General features: G+C 44.5%; 1 protein-coding gene across 4 annotated transcripts in view; it reads left to right on the top strand.

Moving 5' to 3' along the window:
- Positions 1 to 26,756, top strand: part of arid4b (AT-rich interaction domain 4B) — a 79,898-nt gene that overhangs the window by 47,311 nt on the left and 5,831 nt on the right. The window contains exons 8-19 of one of the 4 annotated variants that reach the window (XM_083774555.1): positions 1,021 to 1,162; positions 5,312 to 5,391; positions 8,156 to 8,232; positions 11,990 to 12,138; positions 13,322 to 13,394; positions 15,303 to 15,397; positions 15,549 to 15,646; positions 16,633 to 16,855; positions 17,988 to 18,214; positions 24,360 to 24,545; positions 26,319 to 26,403; positions 26,528 to 26,741. In XM_083774555.1, the coding sequence (XP_083630681.1) occupies positions 1,021 to 1,162; positions 5,312 to 5,391; positions 8,156 to 8,232; positions 11,990 to 12,138; positions 13,322 to 13,394; positions 15,303 to 15,397; positions 15,549 to 15,646; positions 16,633 to 16,855; positions 17,988 to 18,214; positions 24,360 to 24,545; positions 26,319 to 26,403; positions 26,528 to 26,741 (1,649 nt within the window). Of the gene's footprint in view, positions 1 to 1,020; positions 1,163 to 5,311; positions 5,392 to 8,155; positions 8,233 to 11,989; positions 12,139 to 13,321; positions 13,395 to 15,302; positions 15,398 to 15,548; positions 15,647 to 16,632; positions 16,907 to 17,987; positions 18,215 to 24,359; positions 24,546 to 26,318; positions 26,404 to 26,527; positions 26,742 to 26,756 lie in introns of all 4 variants that reach the window. The other 3 variants (XM_083774556.1, XM_083774554.1, XM_083774557.1) reach the window with 3 other exon arrangements.

The following is a 26,756-nucleotide window of genomic DNA, read 5'->3' as shown; positions in this document are numbered from 1 at the left end:
TTTTTTCTTCTGTTTTTGTTATATGTTATATATTTATTTATGATTTTTGTTCTTTTTTTCATTATTTGGTGAGAGAAAAAAAATAAAAAAATAAAATAAGTTTAAAAAAATAATAATAAATAAGTTTGCACAGATGGTACTATGATATGGATTGGATTCCACAATGTACTCGTATGAATATATGTATTATACGTTGTTGTATTGAGTGAGTGTATTCACACAGAGGGCAGCAGTGTGTATACATTAACCACGTTGACACTGGCATCCCTGTTTTGGGCACAGGCAAAATTAGCACGGAGAATTAAGGACAAATAACCCCTTTTGAACACAGCATTTCATCATTTCAACATCTTTGAATAGGGCCTAAATAGTGGATAATGATGAATGAACCAATTGTTAGTATTTTGCAGTGGTGTAAACTGTAAAGTAACTAAGTACATTTACTTAAGTGCTGTACTTTTGAGGTATTTTTTTTTCTTATTTCCAGTTTGAAAATAGCAGATCCACTATAATCTTTTGAAAATAGCAGATCTAAAAGCGCTGCGACACATTGTGAGCAGGGACATTTTGCATAATGAGTACTTTTACTTTTGGTACTTCAAGTACATTTTGACACCAACACTTTAGTCCTTTTAATCAAGTTTTTTTTATTTTTTTTATTAAGGGACTTTTACTTGTAACGACGTACATTTCTACAGTACATTACAGCATTTGCTACTTTTACTTAAAGATGGAGTGCCACAATTTTTGTATTTTTCCAGTTTTTCATGCGTCTATGAGGTGACAGTACTTCATTAGACACAATGGTGTATTAACTTTGTATTTAGGGTTTCTTCCTGGAGGCTGAACCCTTGAGAGTCAAACGGGCCAATGAAATAAACAGTAATATTGACATCACACTATCAACCCCTAACCTAATCGTGGCACTCCATCTTTAAGTAAGAAATGTGTGTGACTTTTTTCCCCACCACCACATTATAGTGAATGAATCGAACTGTTTTCTTTTCTCTTCCTGGACAGTAAAGAGGAAGAGTCGTCGTCGTCCTCCAGCGAAGACGAGGAGAGCAACCTGCGGCAGAATGAAGAGCTGTTGGGCAAAGTGGTGTGTGTGGAGGGCGTCACGGCCGGGGACAAGAGGAAGACCGCGTGGTACCCCGCGCTGGTGAGAGAAACGTTTTTTTGCCATTACCTTATCACAGTGGCATGCACAGATAGACACTAGGGGGTGCTAGAGCACCCCCTGCCCTTTTGGCAATGTGCTCTTAAAAAAAAAAAAAAAAAAGTTTTATTTATTTTCTTAATTTGTAGTGTGTGGACCATGGTGACATTGATCAAATCTTCGATTTAAAAAAAATAGCAGACCTACAAGCTCGTATGAGCTCTATGAGCTTGTAGATCTGCTATTTTTCAATAGCTAAAGCACCAAAATGGGTTCCCGCCCCAAAATGCGCTGCACAAGGTGCCCTTTTTTTTCACTTGAGCACCTGCCCCTCTAAATGTCTGTGCACGCCACTGCCTTATCATATTTTAACCCATTTTGGGCCAATGGGAACCCCATTTGTTGTTTTAAGCATTATGTTATGCTTTAGCTGTTGAAAAATAGCAGATTTACAAGCTCGTAGCGCGGCACTCATAGGTCTGCTATTTTATTTGGAAAATCGTGAAAATGTTTATTTAATATATATTCTTTCAGACTGTTAGGAAAGACTGAATTGTGCAGTTTCTAGAAATGAAAGTAAACCGTGTGATGACTCACGGTTCACGTTCAAGTATAAATACTGCAATATAGTATAGATATAAGTACCTAAGTAGAAGTCTGGAATTAAAAATGTACTTGAGTAAAAGTACAAAAGTATTATTGGTATCAAAATGTACTTAAAGTACCAGTAAAAGTAAAAAGTATACTCATTGTGCAGAATGTCTCATTTCAAGTTTTCAAATGTATATAAATCCTTTTGAAAATAGCAGATCTACAAGCTCACAATGCGTCGCATCGCGACGCATTGTGAGCTTGTAGATTTATTTTAGATAACCCATTTTTGGCGGGAACCCCTTTTGGTGTTTTAAACATTATGTTATAATTTAGCTATTGAAAAATATCAGATCTACAAGCTCGTAGCTACGATCTGATATTTTTGAAAAATCGTTAAAATGTGGCGCAAATCATTGGATATATATTTCAGAGCGAACATTTTTAACTAAAATATTGGCTTCTGGGGGGGGGGGGGTCCCTGGACCTACATATTTTGAGATGGTGGTCCGTGGCCCAATAGAGATAATTCTGGGGGTCCTTGACATGAAAAAGGTTGAGCACCTACTGATATAGAAACATGGGGTTTTTCAGAGATATGTTAGGATTTAGAAGCCTTTTTTTTAATCGACCTCAGTCCAAAATGTAGTACATACAGTACTTAAAGGTGAAATGTACTTTCCACCACTGCTGTTAGGCAGCGCACAATGAAATGGTGACATGCTATGTTAGTTTATGTAAGTGCTACACACAGAGCGAGAGAGAGAGAGAGAGAGAGCGAGAGAGAGAGAGAGAGAGAGAGAGAGAGAGAGAGAGAGAGAGAGAGAGAGAGAGAGAGAGAGAGAGAGAGAGCAAACAAACACTGCCGCTGTACTGCACCTTTAAACCCTTCCTGTGTAGTCAGCAGGACTCCGCCTCCACAGTTTGTTGTTCTTGGCAGTGCTGCACGATGTGCTCCACACTGCCCCCCCGTGGCCGGCCCGGGGAGGTGCATATGCGTCCACCACCACACCACCACTCCACACATTACAACCCAGCATTGTTTACACACCACTGCACTGAGGCGGGGGAGGAGGAGGAGGAGGAGGAGGAGGAGGAGGAGGAGGGGTGGAGTAATTAGTGTTGTAGGCAGCGACGGTCTGACAGCTCGCAGACAGGTTGCTGAGAGGGAAAAGTGCCCCCATGGTCACACCTGGCTTACACAATTAGTCACCTTACATCACCGCTTCCCAAACGCTGGGTCGCGGGACACATTATAACCACCGTGTCTCTAGTCTCCGGGATAATCCTTATGCTTTCTTGCTATGCTGTCAAGGAAAAGGAGTCTGTGTTGCAGAACTGGTGATTTAATAAACAAAATAATAATTCAAAAAGGACAAACGTGATCAGCCAGGGTTCTAATTCTGTATCCAACCTCCGTAGTGAACAACAAAGTAATATCTCTCTTCCTCTCAATAATGCGACCGCTTCCCTGCACAGCAGAACAGAAAGTAAACACAATATATCCCATAATACTCCTCGTCCCAGCCTCAGCCCGCCAACACAGTTAAAGGAACAATCCCCCTGTATATAACTTAGGGTTACAACATTAGTGGCCAGATTTGACTGCCATTGGGTTTTTTTTTTTTTTTTCATGTCATATGAAAGCAGTGAATCATAGCTTCGAATTGACATATTGGTTGTTCAGTTTGACCGACCGGTTTTGGAGATATGGCTTATAGAGTAATGTCTTGCAGAGAAACACCGAGTTGAGAAAACAGGCTTTACTTGAAAGGTTCACTTCTGTGGACTCTAACATTACACCTACTGTAGCTACATGTTTAAGCATTTATTTCATATTTACATGTCGATTTCAGCTCTGATATTTATTTCTGAAATGCTCTAGTATGTGAAAGAGTCTGCCTGTGCTATTAACTCATTTTGGATAAAATATAAATAAATTCAGTTTTTCTGGGGGTTGCACGATGGCAGGCTCTCAGTCAAATCTGGTCACATTTGTTATGGGTCCTCTTAGATTGTGTTTCCTACATTTGGTTTTTAATGATTATTATGTAAAAAAAAACATTTCCAAAAAGCTAAACAATTTTTTTAATTAATAACAAAATCCAATGATTTATTATTTCAATAATGTCTTGAAGAAATTAATGAAAATAAGTGCAAATAGCAGATCTACAAGCTCACAACGTGTCGCTTCGCCACACATTGTGAGCTTGTAGATCTGCTATTTGCCCTAGTTTGTGGGTCCCGGACAAACATCTAATTTCTCTTTTAAGCTAAAAGGTTCTGGAACCACTGTGTTTGCACTACTAGCAGACAGTACAGCAACAAGACACGTTGCTGAGAGGGAAAACACTCTTGGTCACCTTACACAATTACTCACCTTACATGACTGTACGAAAGCAATACGTCAGAGTGGAACTGTGCTTGCTATGCTTGTCTGTGTGTGTGCGCTACTTTTGATTTGCTTGCACGCACAGTTAGTATATATATGCAGCATGCGCAAGAACAGGAATTGGCCGTGTGTGACTGAGCAGACAGTGCCCATTATGTTACGGCAAAATGCACACATTCAGAATCATAATCAGGTTTATTTGTCATTGTTCCAGGTACAAGTACATGCACATGCACAAGTACAGGTATACAGGTACAACAAAATTGCGATGTGCTGAGAGTGCACAGGCCGCAGCAACATGGGTCGCGCCGCCATTAATTATCCCATTTTGACCTGAGATCAGATTCTATAAATGTCTTCTACATCCTGACAGTTTTCTGAAAAAGCTACGTTTCTATGTCAGTCGTTCTTCGATTTTTCAAAAATAGCAGATCTACAAGCTCGAGCTTGTAGATCTGCTATTTTTCAATAGCTAACACCAAAAGGGGTTCCCGCCCCCAAAATGGGTTATGTATGTATTGTGACACACGTGAGCCTTTGGTGCTTTTACTTGACAATACGACAATGTATGTATAAAAAATAAATTAATAAATACTAAAAACATAAAAAAAAAAAAGAGGGAATATGGAGATACAAGGTTTCTGCCCAACAACAGCTGTGATGTATAAGAAGACAGTTGGAACATAAGAGAGAGAGAGAGAGAGAGAGAGAGAGCCTATAGGGACATGCAGTCACTCAAGTATGGCGGGCACAGAGAGAGAGGGAGAGCCCTGGTGGGGTTGAAATCTCTCAATTGGACGCCACGCCACGCCATGCGGCGCCGGAGCAGCTTCTAGCTGTTGTTGTTGTTGCTGCTCATCATTTCATCGGCGTTGGGTAAACGGCGGCAGCCGAGCCCGCCGCCCGTGAGCGAGCAGCCAAGGGTGGGAGAGAGACTGTTGTTTACTCGCCTCTCTCCACTCACACACTGCCTTGCCCTTGCTTTAAGGACACAGCGTCTTTTTATCACCCATTGTACTTTGTGCTGGAGCATCTTTTTAGTCAACATAACTCTGTCTCTCTCTACTACGCCCTCTGACATTTGGTTCTCTCTCTTCCCCCCCCCTCTCCCCCCCCCCCCCCCCCCCCCCCTCCCCCCTCCTGTCTCTCTCCCTGTATGTGAAAACAAGGTCATTTCCCCGGACTGCCATGACGACGTGACTATGAAGAAGGACAACATATTCGTCCGCTCGTTCAAGGATGGAAAATTGTGAGTCGTGGAAATATAGTTTGAAAATTCATCCGTGTCATGCACGCACGCACGCAAGCACGCACGCACGCACACACACACACACACACACTCACACACACTTGTAATAATCTGTGAATGGATTCCATAAAAGGGGACTTGCGAAAGGTACCCGACCCGTGCTTTAAACTGTTTCATCTGTGTCTGATCTGCATATTGGGCAAAGAGACACTTAATATGACCTATGGATGAGATATTCTATTCTATCTACAGTCTAAATTCAAATTTAAGTGAAGGTTTTGAACAACACGCAAACATTACTTACATCATGAACTTCCATCCCGTTTTTTTGGGGTGGGGTTTGTTTTGTTTTTGCATATGAAATGATCAAAACCTTGTCAGTTGGCTGCCTATAGAAAGCTATACCTTTGAGTAGTTATGACTGACTGTGATCTCACTGATGATGCCGGAAGATTTAGTCCTGCAGGCCTCGTCTCTGAACCCATAAACTAACCTAGTTATAGGCTACGCTAGCTACAAGGTAATCCAATCAGGACAGGATGTGTACGAGCCGAGGCTATTGGCTCAACATGGAGCCATCTTTATTGGTTGTTTACTGACGACCAATCATCAGGCAGGCACATGGCCATACTAGAAAGCTTCACATTGATCTTTTTCTTTTATTTTTTTACTACTTAACATAATTATCCCATTTTGACCTGAGATCAGATTTAAAAAATGTCTGTTTGAAAATGACAGTTTTCTGAAAAAGCTATGTTTCTATGTCAGTCGTTCTTCGATTTTTCAAAAAATAGCAGACCTAGTAGATCTGCTACTTTTCAATAGCTAAAGCATAACATGATGCTACCACCAAAAAGGGTTATTATACTGATTTAGAAAGCTTAATTTGTGAAAGTATATATAAAACCAGGTCTTATGGCGTATGCATTCCTTTCTTATTATACTCTAAATGTAAAGTCAACATATTATTGTTGAGGCGTAATGTTGTTGCTGTAGTACTGGTATTTTGCAATAGCTCTACTGACTTGTTGCTGTGTGTGTGTGTGTGTGTGTGTGTGTGTGTGTGTGTGTGTGTGTGTGTGTGTGAGTCAATCCCACTGAGGAGTTGGTTAGTCTGTATTCAGTTGCTCGGCCCTCAGGGCAACAGGAGGCTTTGATGGAATATCCTAAAAGAAGCCAAGAGAGACGTATTTTCTTCTGTTTGTTTGGGCACGGAATTGACATCATATACACGTTCATTTATTTATTTTCTACCGCCAGCCGGGCTCAGGCTTACTGGTGTAAATCCACGCTGTATAGAGTTGCTTTACCCCACAGGTTCCCCTCGGCGAGGAAGGACACAGTCAGACAGTGTTATGTGTGTTTGGAAAAGAGAGGTTCAGTAGTTTGGACTCACTGGGCTAGGTGGACCTCCTCTCAGCTGGCGGTCAGTTTAACTGCAGTCAATCCCAACACTGAGTCTTGCTCTTGTGTCGATAGAAACAGGCAACGATTCTACAAAAATCTTCTAAATCCTGACAGTTTTCTGATAAACCTCATGTTTCTAATGTCAGTGGTTCTCAAACATTTTCATGTCAAGGACCCCCAAGATTATATGTAATTGGCCACCGACCCCAGTCTGAAAATATGTTGTTCCAGGAACCCCGCAGAAGCAAAGATTTGAGTTTAAAACATTCGCTATCTATATTCAAAGATTTGTGCTGCAATTTCACGATTTTTCTAATATAGCAGACCTACAAGCTCGTATGAGCTTGTAGATCTGCTATTATTCAATAGCTATAAGTATAACATAATGCTTTAAAACACCAAAAGCCGGGTTCCCACACAGAATGGGTTAAGTACAGTACAGTACTTGGGTCCGTTACTTGGTTACTTTCCACCACTGCCCAACACTGCGTCTCAGAAACGGGGGGGGTTCACGCTCACTCGCTCAGCAGCGCTGCCCCTCCGATTGTTTACATTCCACTGATGACGAACCAGCCAGACCTTGTGTCTCGGGGTCTCGTAGCCAGCAGCATTCCTCGCTTAGACGGCGTGTTGTGTAACTTGTGTAACCCGACAGTAATGTGGTCCCTTAATCTACCCTCTGAGACGTCGCTAAAAGGCCACATTACCAGCATAGAGGACTATACTGTCAGGAATAGTTTTGGTCTGACGGTGGAGTTGCAGCGGTGGTGGGACGGTCCCCGATCAATTGGATTAGATAGATAAAGGAGGGTGATTATTCCGAGGGAGGGAGAGGGGGGGGAAATGGAAGCTGTGTAATGAGGTCATAGCCGGGGTCACGTCCTTATCAGCTGTCTTGGCTTTACATACAGATGCTCTCCACAGTGGTGGAGGAAAATTACTCAATGTTTTCTCCACAGTGGTGGAGGAAAAGTACTCAATGTTTTTTACTTATAATAAGTACGAATGCTGCAATATAGAACTACTCCGTTACAAGTAAAAGTTACAGAATTCAAAATGTACTTAATGTGCCAAAAAGTAGAAAGTACACGTTTATGCAGAATGTCCCATGTCAAGTTTGCAAATGTATTATTAACATCTTTTGAAAATAGCAGATCTACAAGCTATGTGAGTTTGTTTTCGGCTATTTTCACTAATTACGGTCACCGGCGGGGACTTTTAATTTCTCTTTTGGGTCACGGGCTAAAAGGTGTGGGAGCCACCGGTGGTAATATGGTATACAGTCATCTGGTATACAGTACACTGTTAGCTGTGTGCGTACATCATTTATTAATCAGGGTTCTTTCATGTGTTTCAGTAACATGGTGCTGCGGAAGGACGTGCGGGCGATGAACAGCGACGCTCCACCAAAGGCTGACCCAGGGCTCAAACCAGGTGAGCAGAACTATGACTATATATAGATCAGTGATTACTCTCCACCAAAGGCTGACCCAGGGCTCAAACCAGGTGAGCAGAACTATGACTATATATAGATCAGTGATTACTCTCCACCAAAGGCTGACCCAGGGCTCAAACCAGGTGAGCAGAACTCTAGTGGAAGTGTTAAAAAAAACCCCATCATAATACATTTTCTGTTTGGTGACTCGTGTAATGTCCTGCCGAGCACTATCGCAGGGAAATACACGCAGAACTAAAGGCGTTGGCACAATGTCGCCGGGCTGTCCTCCTCCTGCCACTCTGGAGTGTGATTTCCTCCAGCAGCTCCTAGCTTAACGCCAGATGCTTTTTAGGCTGCCCACACATTGTTTGCTCCATAGCCTCTTCTCATAATTACAGTTGGACAACAACAGCTCGACATAATCAGCCTCCTGGCATTCACAGGCAGTTGACTCTTGTCACGGTTTGTGACAGCTTCCGCTTTGTGTATAAGAAAATAAATACAGAGGGGAGGGGGAAAGGCACAATCCTCTGCCATCATGCTGTTTAGACAAAGCCCACCTGTTTCAGCATGGCTGAATGCAGATGCTTTTGCCCCTGGGCATAAAGATGGCACCGCTTTCTTTTCTCCCAGACCTGGCGAGCATTCCCCCTCCATGCAGGCTGGCTGATGCGCAGCTGTTTTGTCCGAATGTCTCTGTATTTATTTAGTTTTCTGGTTTATATGGTCTCCGGTTTCCCTCAAGACTTTAATGTCTTTCGTTTTGTTGTGGGTTTTCCTGTTTATATGGTCCAGTTTTTCCTCGAGGCGCTCGTTGTGTTTCCATGGGGACTAGTTTGTGCGCTGTGTTGTCGGTGTTGGTATGCTGGCACTGCCACTAATATGGGCCACTTCTTTAACCCCTTTAAACCTGGCAACCCGATATTGGGCATGGAACATGTTTTAATTTGTTGTTACCTCTGTAAAGCCCCCCCATGTAAAGCGTCTTTGGGTACTCAGAAAAGCGCTATATAAGTTTGAGATATTATTATTATTATTATTAACATTTCAAAAGATCCATCCATCTATCCATCTTCAACCGCTTATCCGTAATCGGGTCACAGGGGCAACAACTCCACCAAAGAGATCCAGACTTCCCTCTCCAGAGCAACATTAGTAACTTCATTCTGGGGGATCCCTAGGCGATCCAAAGCCATTTTGGAGATATAATTCCCTCCATCTCATCCTTGGTCTGCCCGGGGGTCTCCTCCCAGTGGGACGTGCATCGATGACCTCCCTAGGGAGACGCTCGGCTCTAGACCAGATGCCCGAACCACCTAAGCTGGCTCCTTTTCCAAGTGAAGAAGCAGCGGTTCCACTCCGAGTCTCTCTCGCGTGACTGAACTTCTCACCCTATCTCTAAGGGAGATGCCAGCGGGTACAGGCTTTAGTTCCGACATACTATTTGTCATCAGACCGACAACCTACCTCAAACCCTAACCTATCCCTAACCGCAAGCACGGGAGCAGCGCATGTTCGACCGGCATGCCCGACTGTTGTTTCCGCATGTCGGATCTGCGTGTGCATCCCATGCCACTGCCAGCCACCCGTCTGAGAAAACACATTTCAAAAGATGTCTTGAAGAAAAACGTGTTGAGCAGAGCAGTGCTTTCCGCTGTTATTTCCATTGTCTCTAGTGTATAGTGTTGTTGGTTGCATGCTGGCAGCCAGTGCCACTATGATCTAATCCACTTAGCACGGTGACTTTCCAAGTCAGTGTCTCACCCATCACTGGATCTGTAGCCTGGGGTCCACCTATGCTTTCTATGGCATAGGCAGCTCCCGGGAGGATCTAGACGCAGCTGCGCGACATGAGACTAATTAATTAGAGCGACAGAGAGAGAGAGAGGAGTGTGTGTGTGTGTGTGTGTGTGTGTGTGTGTGTGTGTGTGTGTGTGTGTGTGTGTGTGTGTGTGTGTGTGTGTGTGTGTGTGTGTGTGTGTGTGTGTGTGTGTGTGCGCGCGTGCGCGTCAATTTAACAAAGGTGCAGACGAAATCAGCAGAGAGTAATCAACGTTTGCTCTACTCTAAACCAAATTGGACTTTTTTTTTACTCCCTGGAAATAAAAACGTCTGGGTTTTTCGAGGCTACTGGATCTGTGGTCATTAGCTGTTGAAAACGGCAAAGAAATTGTTTGTTTGTTTGTTTGCTTGCTTTGCTCAGCTTTGTTCTCTTGCATCATTGTTCCATCATGAGCCCACAGACCCTAGTAGAGGACTTTGAACATTGCACAATCGGTGACATGAGTGTGAAATGAGTGTTAATCCAGCTCAGAGTTACAAATGGATACATTCACTCGGGATTTTACTATGTTTGTTCCGGGCAGACATTTGGGTCCATTTGGGTCCACAGAATGTTGTGTACATAATCACCCATCATACACCCAGCAGTCTTTATTAATTTACACACACACACACACACACACACACACACACACACACACACACACACACACACACACACACACACACACACACACACACACACACACACACACACACACACACACACACACACAAACTGAATACGGCATAAACAAAATGATGTAGACGCAGGAAGTGAAACACGTATTGTACATCCAAAGCTATGGCAGTGTGTTGTTTATCAGGGTAATATTGACTCTGCTGGCTTGTCTGTTTCTCTCCGAGTATACACAAGCTATTGGACTGTCAATCAATGACCACTTTCTCTTTCACCTCGGGCAGTAAACCCATTCACAAATAAAAAAAGAACTGTGCCACAGCCTTCTATTTTATTTAGTTTATTTTTTTATTTGTACCACCTGGGGTTTTTTCCCTATATTTATCATAGTACACATTGTTAGCATGATATATATATATATATTCTGAGCTTCTTTTTTTAAAATATTGTTGTGAGAGGGGTTACGAAAAGTTCCATCAACGCATTCATTACTTGCGCAAGCAGAGCGCACAAGTAGCACATGTATGGCCTACTTGTGTGCAAGGCGCAAGTTGGCACCTCGACAGAGTGCATTTCTAGTTAATTCTGTTGTGTTAATACTATACCCTCTTATTTGGTGCTGAGATTTTTCATTCCGATCCCATGGCCTGTGTGAGATGCAAAAGAAACGTTGTTACTGTAGAGGTTACCATTCCAGCAGTCAGTTGTAAATAATAAGTTATGGCATGCATCTGCATGTATTCAGAGCAGTGGCTGTCATTACTTTGTAATGTCAAGGACCACCAAATTAATATGCTTTTGGAACCCTGGAACAACATTCCCAGGATCCATAGCTTGTTTTTTTCTTCTTCAGAAAACTGTTTAGGATTTAGAAGAGATTTGTAGAATCGGGTACTCAGGTCACACTCAGTGTGTGTGTGTGTGTGTGTGTGTGTGTGTGTGTGTGTGTGTGTGTGTGTGTGTGTGTGTGTGTGTGTGTGTGTGCGTGTGCGTGTGCGGATTGTGCGCGTGTGTGGCCATGAAGCCTGGGCCATGTGCATAAACTGACCATGAGTGGCCTAAGAATAGCTGGCATGACAAAGAGCAAAGCCAAACAACTTGCCAAATGCTGTTCTGTTTCGGCTGCTATAGGCAGTTTGTCTGTGTGGAGGAGGAGGTGCCATGTGTATCCTTAAGTGAACATGAACTGTCTGTCAACCCTGTTATATTTGTTTCCTTGTAAAAAATGTATTGTAATTTGTGGATTCAAATAAAGAACTAAAATGTGTGTGTGTGTGTGTTGTTTTTTCCAGCGCTGGACGCAGCACTGGCGTTCCAACGCCACTCGGCGGTGCCTCCATCCTGGAGGACGGAGGTGAAGGAGGAGAGCTCCAGCAGTGATGAAGACGATGAGGAGGAAGAGGAGGGGCCAGAGGAAGACGCCAGCAGTACAGAGGAGGAGGTAACTGACGGTCACGCAACACAGCACTGGTTACCAAAACACTGGGTCGGCGCGACCCATTTGGGTTGCCTTTATGTTTTGTTTCATACATTTAAAAAACAAAAAAGCTAATATTTTCATGATTTAAAAACAAAATGCAATGATTTTTTCCCCCAGTAATTTCATTAAAAATCACACCTGTGTGAACCGAGTGGTGCAACTCCCCTCTCTCCCCCCTCCTCTCTCTCTCTCTCTCTCTCTCTTTCTCTCTCTCTGCTCTGTCAGATTTATTATGGATATCAATGAACCTAGACAGTCAGTAGTTGGATTTGCGTCCAGCAGGTGACAGCCATGTCACATACTTCTCTCTTTCCAATTTCAGGCATGCGCACACGACTCGTGCTCATGACGGATACATACACGATACATGATACATACGGACATTCCTGATTGTAGGAGTGGTTGCACCACTCAAAAACAAATCTAAGAAAACAAATGTTTAAGAAGTAGTGGAAATAGTCGCGGTCACAATGCAGCGTTGAGTGCTTGTAGATCTGCTATTTTCACTAGTTTGGGTCCCGGGGAGACATAACATTTTGGGTCACGGTTTGGGAACCACTGACAGTACAGTGTACACCAGTGGTTCCCAAACTGTGGGTTGGGACCCCCAAGGGGTCCCCATATTATTTGGGTGGGTCCCTAGATGATTAGCTCATATGTGCAACATTGTTTTCTCACTCAACAGTAAACAAACCAACATACAGTATAAGTGTATACATACAGAGTACCGGTAACTGCACGTTTCTAAAGTTATACAATTTAATGACTTTAACACCTTTTCGATACCAAATTGGCCCAGATTCTCATCAAATATTATGTACGAAAGAGGCAAACATTGTGAAAATAGTCAAAAAATAGTCTTCCCCTTTGGCAGTCGAACCTAACTTTTCCCTTTCCTATAGAGGGTATGCGCGTGACATCATCATCAAACCAGGAAGTTATGCAGGAATGCCTACTGAGTGGCAAAAAACTACTTTCTGGCCTGCACAGCCCATATACATCCACACAGAAAAGTCCTATCTGATTGTATTAAACAACGTTAAACAATGTTAAACTCACTTTGCATGTTGCTTTGCCACTCAATTTGCCACTCGATGTGCCATTCACTTTAAGCATGCGCATACCCTCTATTTCCCGTCTGTAGGATGAAATTGAGCCATTTCCAGAGGAAAGGGAGAACTTCCTACAGCAGCTCTACAAGTTCATGGAGGACAGAGGTGAGCCTGATGCTAAATGAATCATTAACGGAGCATCTTGTCAGTAATATTATTTCTATTTGTACAGGAGGACAAGGCCATAACCCATTCTGAACGGGCACCCATTTTGGTGTTAGCATCATGTTATGCTTTAGCTATTGAAAAATAGCAGATCTACAAGCTCATAGCGCGCCACTGAGTGGCGCGCTACGAGCTTGTAGGTCTGCTATTTTTTTGAAAAATCGAAGAACGACTGACATTTTTTTAGAATCTGATTTCGGGTCAGAATGGGTTAATCAGACCAGTGTGTGTCCAGTGGAAACCTCGTATGAATCTGATCTCAGGTCAGAATGGGATAATTAAGTATATAAAAACTGAATTATACCCAACAAATTGCATTTTTAGTTGAAATGTACGGAATGAGGTTTGACTACATAACCGGTTTTCAGCAGGTCTCTGTCTGAACTGTGTAAAGCGTCGCAGTCCCGCCCCCCTTTCATGACGACTGGACTGGACGCCAGGCCCAGGATATGATTCCCAATGCATTTTTTTTTCCCCTTAGACATTTCAAAAAGTAATTATTTTAAGACCTTACAAAGCCAACTCGAGTTGTGACAAATCATGACAACAAACAAATAATTACAAAGAAGAAAAACAAAAACAAAAAAGTGTTGTAACATGCCGTTTTTTTCTTTTCTTTCTAATTATTTGTTCGGCCCAACACAAATTTGTGTTTGTTGTCATGATTTGTCACAACTCGAGTTGGCTTTGTACGACGCTTAAAAGGTCTTTAAATAAATACTTTTTGAAATGTCTATGAGGAAAATGAACGGGGAATAATTTCCTGGTAGGGCCCAGGAGGTCAGGGTATGACTGCGACACTCTATCTATAGTGGCGATGATTAGGCCCTCTGTATGTCTGACAGCTGATCTACAGGATCGCAAGGTGACGCTTTGTGAGCTTGTAGATTTCGACTAAGCTCCTCAGTGTAGCCTGGCCCTAAGTATCCCACAGAAATGAAAAGAATGGTTGTAATAGGGCGGTGGTGGGCCGGTGGTTCAGGGGTAGAGTGGCTGGATGGTAACCACCAGGTTGCCAATTCTAACCTGGGCTCCACCAGAGTTGGTGTCGAAGTGTCCTTGGGCAAGAGACACTGAACCCCTAATTGCTCCTGATGTGCTGGTTGGTGCCTTCCATTGGTGTATGAATGTGTGTGTGAATGGGTGAATGTAATGCACAATCTATGTGCATTGGATAAAGGCGCTATATAAATGCACCATATTTACCATTTGATACAAGTAAAATGAAGAACAGAGAGAAAAAAATAAAATTAACTTTGAAACGTGTCTATAGAGCGTCGCAGTCCCGCCCCCTTTCATGACAACGCCAGGCCCAGGAAATAGTTCCCAATGCATTTTTCCCATAGACATTTCAAAACGTATTTATTTTAAGACCTTATAAGCCCTTATAAGCCCTATAAGACCTTACAAAGCCAACTCTTGTCGTGACAACTCATGACAACAAACACAATATTTTGGACCAAACAAATGAAGAAGAAAAACAACAAAAAAAAACTGACGTTTTCTTCTTCTTTCTAATTATTTGTTCAGCCCGAAAGTTTTTGTTTGTAATGTTGTCATGATTTGTCACGACAAGAGTTGGCTTTGTCCGCGGCGTAAACGTCTTTAAATAAATACTTTCTGAAAAGTCTATATGAGGAAAATTAACGGGGATTTCTTTTCCGGGTCTCTCGAGGGGGCGGGACTGCGACGCTCTATTGAGATGAATGATGAGATTGACTGAGCCACATACAGAAAGTATCTAAACTCTATTGAGATGAATGATGAGATTGACTGAGCCACATACAGAAGGTATCTAAACTCTATTGATGATGAAACCTTCTTGGTGCTGTTCTCTCTCTCCTGCAGGAACTCCCATCAACAAGCGACCTGTGCTGGGCTACAGGAACCTCAATCTCTTTAAGCTCTACAGGCTGGTGCACAAACTGGGAGGCTTCCACAATGTAAGTACAGTACTGGCATCTTAACCTGCCTAGTTTAATAGATTCCGGTCGCCACTTTCCAGCTTTTTAACGCTCGTCCTCTCTGAAACTCTTTTTGTTGTGTGTGTGTGTGTGTGTGTGTGTGTGTGTGCATCTCCTTTTGTCCGAGCAGATTGAGAGCGGTTCCGTTTGGAAGCAGGTCTATCAGGACCTGGGGATCCCGGTGCTAAATTCCGCCGCCGGCTACAATGTCAAATGTGCTTACCGCAAGTAAGTACACACACACACACACACACACACACACACACATACACACACACACTTTATCCCTGCATGTCTCCCTGTGGCAGTGGAACACGGTTGGACAGACACAGCTTCTGTTCTCTCCTCCTCGCCGCTCGCCAATATTTCACCACCAACGACAGACACAGTGCAGCTTAACCTGCATGCTACCCACGGTGTGAAGCCCTTCAAGGTTTTTCTGCACTGTAGTTGCACTTCCCCTTGCATATACAGTTTTATGATTTAAATCGACTCAACCTTAAAAGCCCTGCAGGGACAGCAAAGCAGATAACTCAAGTGTTCTTATTCGCAGACCGGGAACACTTCAAACCCCAGAGTCTTAATTCGACTAACACTCAGGGTTTTGCCGTGATCTATGTATGGAAATATAATATGCATGGTTTGCCTATATGGATTATGACGGCCTTATAGCTGAACGGGTACAGAGCCCGTCTGGGAAGTCGAAGGTCCCAGGTTTGATTCCAGGCCCCAGCCATGTGTCGAAGTGTCCCTGAGCAAGGCACTTAATTAACCCCTAACTGCTTCCTGAGTGCCACATTAATGGCTGCTCACTGCTCCTAGTAGTTATAGGATGGGTGAATGCAGAGTACAAATTTACAGTGACAACAAAAATCCCAAGGAGTCTGACTCCCAAGGAGTCAGAACCAAATTATTATTATTTTATTAAGAATAAAAACCAGGCCCATGCTGGCGTGTTGACTGGGAACGGGTGTGTGCTCTTTTGCAAACGTGCAAAGGTAATATGAAAAATAGAAGTCTGCACACTGTAACTTTGTAACACTCCCAGTCAAGGCTTCATTATAGATTAACGTTTGGACAGAGTCTTCATCAGAATGAGGCTCAGATAGGACAAACAACCATAGCAACCATTTCAGACTACTAGACACAAATTAGTGCTGGGTTGCAGTGACTGTGTCAATGTGCTGAGAGTGCCTGTTGTTCTTTCTCAAAAGGTACCTGAACGGATTCGAGGACTACTGCACCTCCACAGCCATCACCTTCCGCATGGACCTGCCGTTGAAACAAGGACCCAAAGGGGAGGCGAAGCCTGACGGCGGGGAGGCCGGGCCGTGTGCCGCCGCTGCCTCTGCGCTCTCCTCCTCCTGCGTCGGAGAAGAGAGGAAGCCGGTCCACCCCGAGGACAAGCCCAGCAGCGTTCAGCCTGTAGTCTGCAAGGTGCATATGCTCCCCTCCACTGACCGCATGTCTCTGAATACAGTCTGCAAGGTGCATATGCTCCCCTCCACTGACTACATGTCTCTGAATACAGTCTGCAAGGTGCATATGCTCCCCTCCACTGACTACATGTCTCTGAATACAGTCTGCAAGGTGCATATGCTCCCCTCCACTGACTACATGTCTCTGAATACAGTCTGCAAGGTGCATATGCTCCCCTTCACTGACTACATGTCTCTGAATACAGTCTGCAAGGTGCATATGCTCCCCTTCACTGACTACATGTCTCTGAATACAGTCTGCAAGGTGCATATGCTCCCCTCCACTGACTACATGTCTCTGAATACAGTCTGCAAGGTGCATATGCTCCCCTTCACTGACTACATGTCTCTGAATACAGTCTGCAAGGTGCATATGCTCCCCTTCACTGACCGCATGTCTCTGAATACAGTCTGCAAGGTGCATATGCTCCCCTTCACTGACTACATGTCTCTGAATACAGTCTGCAAGGTGCATATGCTCCCCTTCACTGACTACATGTCTCTGAATACAGTCTGCAAGGTGCATATGCCCCCCCTCCACTGACCGCATGTCTCTGAGATGCTACAGATTCGACTCACTAGAACCTGACCGGTGGGGGTGCATACTTAGTTTAGACTAGTCATTGGTTAGACATGGGTTAAGGTTAGGTTTAGGTGTGCTGCCCCGTGGGAGGCTTGAGATATGTTGTAGTTGTAGGACTAATGACTGATCTAACCAATGACTAGTCTAAACCAAAAACTGTCTAAACTAAGTACTGCACCCGGTGCCACATTTTGTTAGTTTGATGCCTATCCCGATTTTAGAGTGTCACCCCTACCTAGACCACAGATTACTGATATGGTTTGACCGACTTTGTCAAAGTTAAAGTATCTATTTGAGAACATTTAAGTTGACTAATAAGCAAAAATGACATTAACCAAATTAGGCAAGCTAGGCTGAAATCGACTCTTCTCACGTAAAAGCTTTTTTTATTTAGTTCCCTGTGCTTTTTGTCATATGCACAACACGACACATCCCTCATTTATAAGACATAATTCTTCTGCTCCGACGATGAAAAAAGGAATCATGAAAGAATCTCTCTCTCCCACAGGAGGAGAAAACAGAATCAGGCCGGAGCAAAATGGAGGCCGAGACATCGGCGCCAGAGGGAAAAGACTTGGGGAATAACACGGAGGAGGAAGACGAGGGCTCCTCCCGCAAGGGAGACGCCGACGAAGGCCCGTCGGCGGCGGCGGCGGCCGCCGCGCCGCACCACCTCGGAGCCCAAGACTTCAAGCAGGAGCCCCAGGACGAGGTGGAGGGCAAGGACAACTCTGGGTAGGTGGTCCGGAGTGGTGGTAACCCCCCCCTCACACACACACACACACACACACACCTCTAGGATGGGGTAGTGACGTGAGTGTGCATGCGTGCACACACACACACACACACACCACACACACACACACACACACACACACACACACTTAGGTCCCAGGTCTCGCCTCAGCTCACAGTGTAATTGAATCATAATCCAGTAGTGTCATACAATCTGGCATCAATGTACGGTAATTGGAAGTGTCATGAGGATGTATTCCTCAGTTGTACAAAAGCATATATATGTACAAACACACACACACACACACGCGCGCGCAAGCGGAGCGTGCAAGTATGCCCCCCCCCCCCCCCCCCCCCCAACTTGAAACCTATCTTAGTTACGCCAACATCAACAACCAATAAGGGACCACGGGGGACATGCCTACATACCATACATGCCATACATACGCAGCCGACCACAGTACTATAGTAAATCTATAAGTGATACCCTGTCAGCTGGAGAGATATAAATATGATAGAGGTTGACTTGACACTGTTCCTCTTCCTACGTGCTCTTAACCAGCATCTTAACCACTTTAGACAGAGGAGCAGGGATCCCCCCCCCCCCCCCTTCACACACACACACACACACACACACACACACACACACACACACACACACACACACACACACACACACTTTCTCTCCCTCCCTCTCTCTCTCTCTCTCTCTCTCTCTCTCTCTCGCCTACTGCCTGCTTCTGTGCCACTATTGTTCTCCATGGCTTGGTTTGCACCAGCCTGCGGAGGCAACTGGAAGCTGCCAGTCCAGTGTGTCTCTATGCTTTTCTCCTCTGCATGTCTGTCTCTCTTCTCTTCCCATCCATATCTGTCCGTCTGTCTAGTCCTCCTCTCTGTCTCCCCATCATTCTGTCCCATATCTGTCCGTCTGTCTAGTCCTCCTCTCTGTCTCCCCATTGTTCTGTCCCATATCTGTCTGTCTAGAACCTCTCTCTCTCTCTCTCTGTCTCCCCATCATTCTGTCCCATATCTGTCTGTCTAGAACCTCTCTCTCTCTCTCTCTGGCTCTCCCCATTGTTCTGTCCCATATCTGTCTGTCTAGAACCTCTCTCTCTCTCTGTCTCCCCATCATTCTGTCCCATATCTGTCTGTCTAGAACCTCTCTCTCTCTCTCTGGCTCTCCCCATCATTCTGTCCCATATCTGTCTGTCTAGAACCTCTCTCTCTCTCTCTGTCTCCCCATTGTTCTGTCCCATATCTGTCTGTCTAGAACCTCTCTCTCTCTCTCTGGCTCTCCCCATCATTCTGTCCCATATCTGTCTGTCTAGAACCTCTCTCTCTCTCTCTGGCTCTCCCCATCATTCTGTCCCATATCTGTCTGTCTAGAACCTCTCTCTCTCTCTCTGGCTCTCCCCATTGTTCTGTCCCATATCTGTCTGTCTAGAACCTCTCTCTCTCTCTCTGGCTCTCCCCATTGTTCTGTCCCATATCTGTCTGTCTAGAACCTCTCTCTCTCTCTCTGGCTCTCCCCATTGTTCTGTCCCATATCTGTCTGTCTAGAACCTCTCTCTCTCTCTGGCTCTCCCCATCATTCTGTCCCATATCTGTCTGTCTAGAACCTCTCTCTCTCTCTGTCTCCCCATTGTTCTGTCCCATATCTGTCTGTCTAGAACCTCTCTCTCTCTCTCTGGCTCTCCCCATCATTCTGTCCCATATCTGTCTGTCTAGAACCTCTCTCTCTCTCTGGCTCTCCCCATTGTTCTGTCTATGTTAGTCTTATCAACGTTTCATTCTCTGTTTCATTCCCTCTCGATCACTTACTGTCTATTTCCACTCACGCACTTGTCACTCTCCCCCTCTTTGTCTCTCCCTCGCTCTCTCTCCCTCTCTCTCTCTCTCTCTCTCTCTCTCCCTAACTCTGGCTAGCAGTTCTTGGCTCACTTAGACAGCTTAGCCCCCCAACCCCCCCCCCCCCTCCACACACACACACACACACACACACACACACACACACACACACACACACACACACACACAGAGACACACACACACACACACACACGCCGCAGAGTCCTCTGTGAGAACATAAATGGCAGTGCGCTTTTCTTCTATTTCCTGCTGCACAGATCTTTACCAAAGCTCTCTCTCTCTCTCTCTCTCTCTCTCTCTCTCTTTCTGCATCGGCTCACTCTTCTGTGTTCTGTCATTTTGTGGCTTCCTGATTGTTCAGCTTTATTCCAGTGTTCCATGTCAGTAGGTGTCAGTAGGTGTCAGTGTTCCATGTCAGTAGGTGTCGCCGCTGGTGCATTAATAACCTAAAGATGGTAGATTACAGGCAGCATCCTTCCAGTTGAGTTGAACAAAAAGTGCCGTTATCCTGCAGTGGTGGAAAAAAAAGGATTCACTTTTTCTTAAAGATGACGTGCCTTGATTTTCCCCCAATTCTTTCCAATGTGTTTATGAGGTGACAATACTTCATTAGACCCCCTTGGTGTGGTTGTTATGTACAATGATGTCTTCCCTTTGTATGTAGGGTTTCTTCCTGGAGGCGGAAACCTTGACAGTCAAACGTGCCGATGCAAAAATAACTGTGATATAGTGACATCACACTATCAGCCCCTCCCCCTTTATCATACAACAACAGCTGTGGGTGTGGCTTCAGTTCAGGTGGATCACCACCCATCACCAGGCAAACCAGGCATACTTAATGAACTGTTGGGCGTGCACACATAAAAACAACATTTTAACAAATACTGTACACTTTTTTGAAAAAAATCTTCCTCCTTATATAACAAAAAAATCATGGCACTCCATCTTTAAGTAAAAGTATAAATACTGCAATATAGAAATAGAAAGTCCAGAACTTCAAAATGTACTTGAGTAAACGTACAAAAGTAGTGGTATCAAAATGTACTTAAAGTACCAAAAGTACAGAGTACTCATAATGCAGAATGTCTCATTTCAAGTTTTCAAATGTATAATAATCTTTTGAAAATAGCAGATCTACAAGCTCACTTGTAAGATCGGATATTTTCAAATGACCGAAATGTGTACAGGGCTGAAGTGGTTAGTGTATGTTCTGTAATAATAATCCAAATCTACAACGTAACTTGTAACTAAAGTTGTCAAGTAAATAATAATTGTAGTGGAGTAAAAGTGAAATATTTGCCTCTGAAATGTTGTGGAGTAAAAGTACTGAGATTTTACACACTCAAGTAAAGGACAAATAACTCAAAATTGTAAAAGTAAAAGTACTTTCCACCACTGTTATCCTAGCTGCAGCTTGGATAAATTGTTGCTCTGGTTTAATTTATTGCTTGGCCTCAATCAATCACACATTTTTCTCCATTCTGTTCTCTGCTGACGGTCTAGATCTGGGTGTCCTGGTCCAGTGTTAGATGTCGTTACTTCAGACTTCTGCTGGGAAGTAGGCAAAGCCTTGAACATTTCAGTTGAAGCTGCTTGGGGAGTGTTTAAGAAGTGTGTCTTGTACTCGAACATTCAAGGCAACAGACTGAGTGCTTATTATCACAGGCTTGGCATATCAATGCCACTACCACGAGCTCTGACTAGTAAGTAGTGCCACAGAAAGACTCGCCACAGTCCTCTACACGGGCACTTCGTTGTGTCTGATTGAAAGGGTGCCACCAGTGAAATGGTTCATCTACTCACAACGTGTGCTGTTCCTCACGATCACAGAGGCATTTAATTTCATCACGGGGAGAAGAGTAGCATGTTTTCCAAGTCAGCGTTGTGTTTGAAGAGCTGCTGAATCACATCTCATGTCTGTTTGTTGTCAGACAAAACTGTCTGTAGTCTCCGAGAGGTTGCTTTGAGACGGAACTATGGAGCAGTGCATTGGGGCTCCTGGCTAGGCTAGGAACTATGGAGCAGTGCATTGTGGCTCCTGGCTAGGCTAGGAACTATGGAGCAGTGCATTGTGGCTTCCTGGCTAGGCTAGGAACTATGGAGCAGTGCATTGTGGCTCCTGGAACTATGGAGCAGTGCATTGTGGCTTCCTGGAACTAAGGAGCAGTGCATTGTGGCTTCCTGGCTAGGCTAGGAACTATGGAGCAGTGCATTGTGGCTCCTGGAACTATGGAGCAGTGCATTGAGGCTCCTGGCTAGGCTAGGAACTATGGAGCAGTGCATTGTGGCTTCCTGGCTAGGCTAGGAACTATGGAGCAGTGCATTGAGGCTCCTGGCTAGGCTAGGAACTATGGAGCAGTGCATTGTGGCTTCCTGGCTAGGCTAGGAACTATGGAGCAGTGAATTGTGGCTCCTGGCTAGGCTAGGAACTATGGAGCAGTGAATTGTGGCTCCTGGCTAGGCTAGGAACTATGGAGCAGTGCATTGTGGCTTCCTGGCTAGGCTAGGAACTATGGAGCAGTGAATTGTGGCTCCTGGCTAGGCTAGGAACTAAGGAGCAGTGAATTGTGGCTCCTGGCTATGCTAGGAACTATGGAGCAGTGCATTGTGGCTCCTGGAACTATGGAGCAGTGCATTGACGCTCCTGGCTAGGCTAGGAACTATGGAGCAGTGCATTGTGGTCGATTGATTGATTGATTGAAATATTTATTAACAGTTTGTAGAATTACAGTACATTTCAAGCACAAACTCAATACAAAGACTGTTAACTGTGAGTGGACGACCCAATTAAGCATTACACTTGTTTACAACAGGGTCCACATTGTCCACATTGTTCAATTTGTCGAACTATGGAGCAGTGCATTGTGGAACTATGGAGCAGTGCATTGAGGCTCCTGGCTAGGCTAGGAACTATGGAGCAGTGCATTGTGGCTCCTGGCTATAGGCTAGTGTAAAGTTGGTCAGTTGAGGCAGTTTTCCTTCTCTTGCGCTGAAGTCTTGTATAAAACATCTTTTGAACTTACCGTTCTGCCTGCTAACTTGTGCTTTGACGTGCTAACCTGCGTCCCCCCGTCCCCCCCTTAAACAACCTGTCTGCTGTGCCACCCCCCCCCCACCCCCCCACCCTCACGCTCCAGCCCTGACTCACTGACTCATGTCCCTTAGCTCCACCTCGTGGCTGTTCTGCCTCTTAACAGAAACCATAGCTTCTTAGACTCTAAGCCTTAGGTGTGTGTGTGTGTGTGTGTGTGTGTGTGTGTGTGTGTGTGTGTGTGTGTGTGTGTGTGTGTGTGTGTGTGTGTGTGTGTGTGTGTGTGTGTGTGTGTGTGTGTGTGTGTGTGTGTGTGTGTGTGTGTGTGTGTGTGTGTGTGTGTGTGTGTGTGTGTGTGTGTGCGTGCGACTGAGGAATCCAATCTGTGTTGCATGGATGACGTTGAGTTTAGACGGCCTAGATGGTGTTATCGTGATGAATTATCATACTAATAGTCTCGATTGAATTTGAATTATCATTTACCATTTGTTGTGTCTCTATTATGTCCACTGAGAGGCTCACTGTAAATTATACCAGGTGTTGGGATGTTCTATTTGAAAGTTTATGCAGTGGTGTAGTTAGTTAGTTAGTTAGTTAGTTAAAGAGAGAAAGAGATTGGCAGTTCCAAGTGACAGATTTACGTCTCCCTTGTGTTAGTAGAAGAAGCTAGACGTTTGGACAGGCAAAAATGTATAATGTTTTTTATTTGGGGTGGGGGGAGGGGGAGGGGGTGGAGGTAACGGTCACGATGAGTCAGAGCAGTTGGAGGTGGGAGAGGATTCAGGCCTGACTCACACCTTTCCATCTAGCATACAACATTGCATGCATGCTAGATGCTTGTTTGTTTACATCTTTCCCCAATGCATTTCCAATGGAAGTCACATGGTTTGACACAACATTTGTGTTGTACGGCTTTCGGCTGTGTTTCTACTGCCCCCCTCCCCCTCATACAACACAAATGTTGTGTCAAATCATGTGACTCCCATTGGAAGTGAATTGCGAGCTTGCATCAGTAAATAAGTCTCATGCATCAGCTATACAACAGTCTGTTGTAAAGGTGTGAGTCAGGCCTTATCTGAAGGACGGGGCCAAAAGAAAAAAAGTAAAATACAAATAGGCAGTGAAGGGTGAGGGGTGGGTTTGTTTTTGTTTTTTTTCCTCCCGGGGGGGTGTCACTTTATTGGGACAGCTTAGTTACAACAGGTCTAGGGGAAGTCAGGAAGTGCTGAACTGTCTTTCTTGCAGGGATGACAGCAGTCAGGAGGGGGAGGAAGGGGAGGAGTTTGAGTGTTACCCTCCGGGGATGAAGGTGCAGGTGAGGTATGGGCGAGCCCCCCGCAGTCTGAAGACGTACGAGGCCACTGTGAAAGAGGCAGACGTGGAGGGGGGAGAGGTGCTCTACCTGGTGCACTACTGTGGCTGGAACGTCAGGTAAGAGTGACAGGAAACTGGGGACAAAAAACAAATCATCTTAATATTCAGTGGTGGAAACAAAAAAGTACTAGTCAAAAAAAAATGTTGGATTTAATAAAAGTCAAAAGTATATCAATACTGCAATGTAGATGTACTGTACTACTCCCGTTAACAAGTAGAAGTCAGAGTATTCAAAGTGTACTCAAGTAAAAGTGCAAAAGGATCGGCATCTTTAAATGTACTTAAAGTGCTAAAAGTCCTAAAAGTAAAAGTACTTGCGTAGCAGAATGCCCAGAATGTCTCTTGCCTGGTTTTCCAGCCCATAGACACCCAGCCCACTCCACTGAGTGAAGCTTCGGGACGCTTCAGAGTCTGATAATCAGGCTAGAATGTCCCATTTTCACAAGTTCAAAATGTCTACAAAAATGCCTTGAAAATAGCCGACAAGCTCACAATGTGTCGCGTTGCTATTTTCAAATGGCTGAAGTGGTTAATGTATGTTTTCTAAATACATTTTAAATCTCCAAGTAACTAGTGACTAAACATTTAAAATAAATGTTAGTGGAATAAAAGTACAATATTTGCCTCTGAGATGTAGTGGAGTAGAAAGTATTGGAAATTGGAAATACTCAAGTAAAGTACAAATACCTAAAGAAATTGTACTTGAGTACCGTACTAAAGTAAATGTACTTAGTTACTTTTCCACCACTGCTAATATTATATATATAACACCCTCTAAAAAGAGACAGCTCTTATCTTCCACCGTGGCCACGGGGGGATTGCCACTAAGCGGGTATTCCCCAATGGCAACATAGCATCCCCGCTTCTGCAATTCTGTCTCCCTCCTAATCCGAGTCCTCCTCCCTCCGCAGACCGGGGACTCGTGATGATTATGGATTGCATTGAGCCACCTAGTGGCAGAAACTGGAATTGGGTCATTTGATTCCTCAGCTTCCCTCTCGCTCAGTGTAGTTTTTTCTGCTGAGTCGATCCCCTGTCTGTCTGTCCCCCTCCCCCCGGCTGTCTGTCTCAAACAAGTATACAGACGTGCTTTTAAGACAATTTTTGACTTTTGGAAATGGTTCCACCTCAACCATTTTCGCAGAATATTGGACCTTGTATATAATCTGATAACAACCTGTAGTTCTTGTGGTAACTAAAAAGAGAAAAAAAAAGCCAATCAAAGTGCTGCTACACTCACCTCTACCTCTCAACCCCCAACCCCCCCACCCCAATGGGTCAGGGTAAATGCAGTGTTAAGAAGAATGTTAGGGAACCACGAAACAGAAGTCAACTTTTACAAGCTTTCTAGCGAGACCAGTTCATGTGTGTCATTCTCAATGTTGTCGTGTGTTGGTACCTCTCTAGCAAAAGATGGAGGGATTTTTTTCTCTGCATTGTGTCTCTGTGGTGTGTGACGTTGTAAATCTTGTGTTCATTTCCTCACGTGACCCTATAGTAGTATAGTAGCACCTTTTTGGTACTTTTGGGATCTGTTTTTGAATTTGTTTCTGTGGTCGTTTGGTTTTCATGATGTGTTTCTCTTCTTTCATTGCAAAAAAAAAGGTTTGTCTCTTCCCTCACACTCACAGTCCCCATCGGATCTGTTTCTTTGCTGTTGAGGCAGTCGGGGGCAGATGTTAGAGGTCTCCGTGTGGTGGGGGGGCAGATGTTAGAGGTCTGGGGCAGATGTTAGAGGTCTCCGTGTGGTTGGGGTTGTGTGTGCTGAGCTGTTTCCCCCAAGCTGCAAACGGTGACGTTGTTTTCCTTTTCCTTTGTGTTTTCCATTAGATATGATGAATGGATCAAGGCAGACAAGATTGTTCGCCCGGCGAATAAGAATGTAACAAAAATCAAGCATCGCAAAAAAATAAAGGTATGAGTTCTTTTGAGAATAAAGAGGCTTCGTTGTGGCTGTTCTGTCTTTGACTCGGTGCGTGTCACACATCGAGCCACCACTCACTCACTCACTCACTCATCGCCTGTTCAATTCCCGACAGAACAAAGCGGAGAGGGAGCGCGACAGGCTGGAGAGGCTCAACGACAGAGACGACCTGGGCCCTGGCCCCCCGAACCACAACCGGGTCCCGCGCTTGTGCAAGTCTTGCCCGGGCCAGGATGTCTTTTGCAAGTTGGAGGAGGGTGAGGACAAAGGGACTCAGCAGTCTCCCGTCAAGTCTATTGAAATTACTTCTATCCTCAATGGCCTGCAAGGTAGCAACCCTCGTG

Source organism: Protomyctophum parallelum, assembly GCF_964188405.1.
Source record: "Protomyctophum parallelum genome assembly, chromosome: 10".
Lineage (NCBI taxonomy): Eukaryota > Metazoa > Chordata > Actinopteri > Myctophiformes > Myctophidae > Protomyctophum > Protomyctophum parallelum.
The sequence above is the reverse complement of the archived record's forward strand: the minus strand, read 5'-3'. Positions and strand labels throughout refer to the sequence as shown.